This window comes from Haliaeetus leucocephalus, unplaced genomic scaffold (assembly GCF_000737465.1).
Source record: "Haliaeetus leucocephalus isolate CR32 unplaced genomic scaffold, Haliaeetus_leucocephalus-4.0 Scaffold751, whole genome shotgun sequence".
Taxonomy (NCBI): Eukaryota; Metazoa; Chordata; class Aves; order Accipitriformes; family Accipitridae; genus Haliaeetus; species Haliaeetus leucocephalus.
In genome coordinates this window covers 18,738,980-18,739,784 of record NW_010973187.1, presented here as the reverse complement: position 1 = coordinate 18,739,784, position 805 = coordinate 18,738,980, and the positions used below count along the sequence as shown (strand labels likewise).

General features: G+C 67.5%; 1 protein-coding gene across 2 annotated transcripts in view; it reads left to right on the top strand.

Annotated features, from left to right (window-relative positions):
* Positions 1 to 556: 556 nt before the first annotated feature.
* Positions 557 to 805, top strand: part of SLC35B4 (solute carrier family 35 (UDP-xylose/UDP-N-acetylglucosamine transporter), member B4) — a 15,446-nt gene continuing 15,197 nt past the window's right edge. Inside the window, exon 1 of one of the 2 annotated variants that reach the window (XM_010581028.1) lies at positions 557 to 773. In XM_010581028.1, coding sequence (XP_010579330.1) covers positions 697 to 773 — 77 coding nt within the window. In that variant the 5' untranslated portion in view covers positions 557 to 696. The remainder of the gene's footprint in view (positions 774 to 805) is intronic. The other variant, XM_010581027.1, reaches the window with a different exon arrangement.

Below are 805 nucleotides of genomic sequence, written 5' to 3'. Positions count from 1 at the left end.
ATTTCCCCCTGCGAAGCTGGCTGCTGGCGCTGTTGGATTCCCACAGTCCCCAAGGCTCCCCGTTTATTCCCCTTTCCCTCCCTTCTCCCTTTCCCGGACCCTCCTTGCAGCCCTCATCTCCTCCCAAGCACACAACTGCTTTTCAGACCCAGTTTTGCTGCCTCAGTACCCAGTGTTTCCAACACCAATCATGGCGGACATTGACAGCGGCCTGAGGTGGGCCTGCCTGCGGCCCCGAGAGCACGGGAGGACCTCCCGGCGGGCTCCACCACAGGCCTCAGGCAAGCTGGATTTCACATCGAAGCCATAATTTCATTATCTCAACCCAAAACGGCAACGAGCCGCAGTTCCTCGGCAGGGAAGCCGCCTTTGAGCTGCGCACCCCTCGCCTTCTCCTCACGCCACCTCAAGCGCCGGGCCCCGCGCCACCCTCACCGAACTACAACCCCCATCATGCCCCGCGGCGCGGCACCGCCTGAGGGAGGAGGTGGGAAAGCTTCGCGGGGGCCGCCGGGAGTTGTAGTCCCCACCTTAGAGCCGCCGCGGTATCGGTGAACGGGCGGCGGGCGGCAAGCGAACTACCGGCGCCCGGGAGGAAGCGGGGGCGGTGGGACCGGGGCCGGCAGCGGGGCCTCGGCCCGGGAGCGGGATGCGGTGGCGGCCCGGGAAGCCGCTTCGCTGTTTGAGGCCGACGCCATGCACCCGGCCGTGGCGGTGGGGCTGGTGTTCGGCGGCTGCTGCAGCAACGTGGTGTTCCTGGAGCTGCTGGCCAGGTGCGGGGCGGGGAGAGGTTTTGGGGGGGGGG